This window comes from Notolepis coatsorum (genome assembly GCF_963971535.1).
Source record: "Notolepis coatsorum genome assembly, chromosome: 6".
NCBI classification, from domain to species: domain Eukaryota; kingdom Metazoa; phylum Chordata; class Actinopteri; order Aulopiformes; family Paralepididae; genus Notolepis; species Notolepis coatsorum.
In genome coordinates, this window is record NC_140170.1 from 17,009,793 (window position 1) to 17,015,504 (window position 5,712).

Sequence of the window (5,712 nt, forward strand, 5' to 3'; positions counted from 1 at the left end):
TGACGAATGTTACCTTTCTTCTATAAGATTTAGCAGATCATCACAATGACGAATGTTACCTTTCTTCTATAGGATTTAGCAGATCATCACAATGACGAATGTTACCTTTCTTCTATAAGATTTAGCAGATCATCACAATGACGAATGTTACCTTTCTTCTATAGGATTTAGCAGATCATCACAATGACGAATGTTACCTTTCTTCTATAAGATTTAGCAGATCATCACAATGACGAATGTTACCTTTCTTCTATAGGATTTAGCAGATCATCACAATGACGAATGTTACCTTTATTCTATAAGATTTAGCAGATCATCACAATGACGAATGTTACCTTTCTTCTATAAGATTTAGCAGATCATCACAATGACGAATGTTACCTTTCTTCTATAGGATTTAGCAGATCATCACAATGACGAATGTTACCTTTCTTCTATAAGATTTAGCAGATCATCACAATGACGAATGTTACCTTTCTTCTATAGGATTTAGCAGATCATCACAATGACGAATGTTACCTTTCTTCTATAAGATTTAGCAGATCATCACAATGACGAATGTTACCTTTCTTCTATAGGATTTAGCAGATCATCACAATGACGAATGTTACCTTTATTCTATAAGATTTAGCAGATCATCACAATGACGAATGTTACCTTTCTTCTATAAGATTTAGCAGATCATCACAATGACGAATGTTACCTTTCTTCTATAGGATTTAGCAGATACTATACTGCTAAACTGCTATACTGTTATACTGCTAAACTGCTATACTACTACACTGTAACTAACTGATCCTGTTGTGCCCCCCCTCTGCCCCCCCCCCCCCCAGGTTGATCATGCCCTGCGTGCAGCTGTGCCTCATCAACATGCACTGGGTGCGCACGGTGTGGGGCAGCGTGCTGGACATCGTGGTGGGGCCCCTCTTCCAGAGCGCGGGGCGGTGCTGCGCGGGCATCAGCGTGCGCCTGGCACGGGACTGAGGGGGGGACTGTGTGTGTGGACCTGGGGGGGTGAGGGGGGGGGGGGGGGGAGGGGGGGAGCGGGGGGTGAGGGGGGGAGCGGGGGCTGGGGGGTGAGGGGGGGTGAGGGGGGGAGCGGGGGGCTGGAGGGTGAGGGGGAGCGGGGGGCTGGAGGCTGAGGGGGGGAGCGGGAGGGGTGAGGGGGGGAGCGGGGGGCTGGAGGGTGAGGGTGAGGGGGGAGCGGGGGCTGGAGGGTGAGGGGGGGAGCGGGAGGGGTGAGGGGGGGAGCGGGGGGCTGGAGGGTGAGGGGGGAGCGGGGGGCTGGAGGGTGAGGGGGGGAGCGGGAGGGGTGAGGGGGGGAGCGGGTGCTGGAGGGTGAGGGGGGGATGGGGGGGCTGGAGGGTGAAGGTGAGGGGGGGATGGGGGGCTGGAGGGTGAAGGTGAGGGGGGGATGGGGGGGCTGGAGGGTGAAGGTGAGGGGGGGAGTGGGAGGCTGGAGGGTGAAGGTGAGGGGGGGAGTGGGAGGCTGGAGGGTGAGGGGGGGATGGGGGGGCTGGAGGGTGAAGGTGAGGGGGGGATGGGGGGGCTGGAGGGTGAAGGTGAGGGGGGAGTGGGAGGCTGGAGGGTGAAGGTGAGGGGGGGAGTGGGAGGCTGGAGGGTGAGGGGGGAGGGGGGGGGCTGGAGGGTGAGGGGGGGAGCGGGGGCTGGAGGGTGAGGGTGAGGGGGGGAGTGGGGGCTGGAGGGTGAGGGGGGGAGCGGGGGGCTGGGGGGAAGATGGACGAGGGCTGGGAAGGAGAGGACACTGAAGCACTGTTGTTTTTTCTTTTTTTTCCTTTTTTTCTTTTCTTTCTCAATGTCTCAAGTCTGAAAAAGCGACACAGTCTCTCATCAGAAGATTAAAATACGATAAGTACTAATCGACAACGGGAAATAATGTACGTTATGTTATAGCCATAAGTAATATATTTGCTTATTGTATACAAGTAATATATTTACATTTTGCATCTGCAAAATGCCCAAACTAACGCAATAGGGAGTCGAACAAAAAATCGTTAGATTTTTGATTGATTCGCAGATGAGTGCTCTCACCACTAGACTAAGACACCCACCCTGATACAAACACAGCTCTCACCACTAGACTAAGACACCCACCCTGATACAAACACAGCTCTCACCACTAGACTAAGACACCCACCCACCCTGATACAAACACAGCTCTCACCACTAGACTAAGACACCCACCCTGATACAAACACAGCTCTCACCACTAGACTAAGACACCCACCCTGATACAAACACAGCTCTCACCACTAGACTAAGACACCCACCCTGATACAAACACAGCTCTCACCACTAGACTAAGACACCCACCCTGATACAAACACAGCTCTCACCACTAGACTAAGACACCCACCCTGATACAAACACAGCTCTCACCACTAGACTAAGACACTCACCCTGATACAAACACAGCTCTCACCACTAGACTAAGACACCCACCCTGATACTAACACAGCTCTCACCACTAGACTAAGACACCCACCCTGATACAAACACAGCTCTCACCACTAGACTAAGACACCCACCCTGATACAAACACAGCTCTCACCACTAGACTAAGACACCCACCCACCCTGATACAAACACAGCTCTCACCACTAGACTAAGACACCCACCCTGATACAAACACAGATCTCACCACTAGACTAAGACACCCACCCTGATACAAACACAGCTCTCACCACTAGACTAAGACACCCACCCTGATACAAACACAGCTCTCACCACTAGACTAAGACACCCACCCTGATACAAACACAGCTCTCACCACTAGACTAAGACACCTACCCACCCTGATACAAACACAGCTCTCACCACTAGACTAAGACACCCACCCTGATACAAACACAGCTCTCACCACTAGACTAAGACACCTACCCTGATACAAACACAGCAATACTATGATGATGATCAGTTATTTAACAGTTATGGTTATGATAGAAAGTTAGGGTTAAGGTTAAGGTTATAGGGTGAGGCTCAGGTCAGAAAAGTGTGTCTTGGTAGTCATGAGGTAAAGGCACTTGTTAACGTTAAAAGTTAACTTAAAAAAAAATAATGTAATACTTATTTGTAAATACATAAATACATTATTTGTAATATGTACACATTGTACATTTTCATAAATATGTCAAAATATTACTCATGGCTATAACATATAACATAATTTACAAGTCATATTACGTACGTTTTGCAAATAAGCCCTTTTCCTGCGGTGGATAAGAACTGTATTTACATATTTTAAGTGAGACCAGACTGGAAACAGATCCTTAGCAACGTTCCGCTGGGCTGAAGGAATTAACATTGTGTAATAATTATGTAAATATGTAGCAACGTTCCGCTGGGCTGAAGGAATTAACATTGTGTAATAATTATGTAAATATGTTTAATACAAATGACGTGACTTAACTTGTAAACTGGACGTCTATGTTGTTTATGTTTGTTTCTATCTCTGTCAACTCTAATCCAGTCTGTTAACCATGTAGGTTTGTTATATTATATTATATATTATATATATATATATATATATATATAATATATTATAATTATATTATGTTATATATATCATTCTATTTGTTATATTTTAACAACCAGGGTAATGGCTGGTTTGTTATATTATATGATATTATATTTGTTATATTTTAGTGACCAGGGTAATGGCTGGTTTGCAATCGAGGCTTAAAAGTGACATCACAATTAAAAGATGAAATCCAAGACCACCAACCCATGACGACAACAACAACAACAACAACAATAACAACAACAACAATAATAACAACAACCATAACAACAATAACAACAACGAAGTGAATAAACAAGGCTGCACAGATGCAAATGAAATGATAAAAATGGTTCTGTTCTTATTTATAAAAGAGACAAACGTTCCCCCAAATAATATAATAATATTTATTCAATATGTTATAATACGAGTATAGGAAACACAGCTTAGTTTACTTAACTGTTTGGACAGAGATGTTTGACAGTGGAACGTCATCCAACTCTCTGCATAGGAGAATGGGCTTGGTATGCTGAGCTAGTTTTGGCCAGTGATTTAAACTGACGCTTTTGAAATTCCAAATCTGCTGCCTTATCAGAGAGAGAAATGTACATATTAGAAGGCTTTGTTTACAGGACCACAGATGAGGGGCAACAGTGGCTCAGCAGGTAGAGCGCTCGTCTGGTAATCAGAAGGTTCCTTGTTCGATTCCAGCTCCTCCCAGCTCTGATGGATACATCTTCATATTTGTCTAGTGTGTTCATTAGACGGGCGAAATCCTCTATCAGTGTCTCTCTGCCCATTTTCTTAGGCAGTTAGGCTCGCTGGTACAGTATGTGCGCCAAAATTAAATATATATATATTAATTAATATTATTATTATTATTTAATTTTTTGCATTCGACTGAGAGATTGGCAGTCGACTGGGGGACCCTGATGTAAACAAGACGAAAGTCTTTCTCTGGTCTGCATCCCCTTAACAATTGTATGTATTGAGCCGTACTGTATTGTACCCATTCTGCAATCTGTTAATAAAGTTTTCAATCAATCAATCAAGACTACGGCTCCTTTTGATCGATTAGTCGACTATTCGACTAGTAGAGGTCAGCCCTAGTCATTAGCCAAAAAGCAGCATGGAAGGTGAGGAAGAGAGGTAGCGTTATACACAGGGCTTGACAATAACCTTTTGGCTCACCAGCCACTGTGGCTAGTGCTTTTCCAAAGTCACTAGCCACTCAGAATTTTCACCAGCCAAAAATCACACACACACACACTATCCAAATATCCAGTTAATTTTTATAGTGTAAAGTTCAAGTTTCAAGTTTCTTTAATAGTTGTCATACAGAACAGAAGTACAGAATACTTTTATACAAAATGCTTCTTACTGTTACGCTCCAGAGACTGTGTTAGACAAGATAAGTATGAAATAAAATAGTATAGCATGTAAAATAGAAGTAAAAATAGAGGTCACAGTGTTCAGTATAGACATATGTACAATGTTCGATGCAGAATAGAAGTAACTGAGTTACCATACAATATACACTATGCAATGTACTAATATACAATACTATATAGTGCAGAGCAGAAATGGGAGGTACAATTTAGGTACAATTTACAGTAAGGTGTGCGAGTTGTAGTGCAAATCCTTTACCAATAAATATAAAGTGTAAAGTGTGTTTAGGTGATCTAAAGTGTGTAAAGTTTGGCTACTTGAGACAGAAAGAGAGAGAGACTCTCATTACGTGCGACGCAAGTAAGCACTCACTGCGTTCCGAGAGAGAGAGAGAGAGAGAGGGAGAGAGAGAGAGAAAGAGACTCTTCACTACGACTCTAAAAACGGTGACGCTGCACGGTCTACCCGCCAAAGTGGCTCAAGTTCAAGTTTCAAGTTTCTTTATTAGTTGTCAGACAAAAATACAGAATACTGGGCGGCTGATTGGCGCAGTGGGCAAGGCGCTTGCCACTAACGCAGGAGACGCTGGGTTCGAGCCCAGCTCTCGCCGTTGCTACCGGCTGGCCGGTCGTTCATACTAACACAGTTGGCAGTGTTAGAGGGTGGGAAAGCCGGTGGGTGGGGATTGGACGTTGTGGACAGCGACTCCTACTGGTCGGCTGGTGGCGGAAAGAAGGGCCTTGCATCACGTGTCCCCTCGCCGGTACACGAGGAGGCAGCCTGTCGCATCTTTTCACCTGTAC

The 5,712-nt window shown here is 44.9% G+C and overlaps 1 protein-coding gene across 1 annotated transcript in view; it reads left to right on the forward strand.

The window, feature by feature from the left end:
* The window catches only part of LOC311229397 (caveolin-2-like), a gene marked incomplete at both ends in the record, with an annotated part of 12,852 nt that extends 11,868 nt beyond the window's left edge, over nucleotides 1–984 (forward strand). The window contains one exon of the mRNA XM_084315481.1: nucleotides 834–984. Coding sequence (XP_084171607.1) covers nucleotides 834–984 — 151 coding nt within the window. The remainder of the gene's footprint in view (nucleotides 1–833) is intronic.
* Between the last annotated feature and the right edge of the window lie 4,728 nt (nucleotides 985–5,712).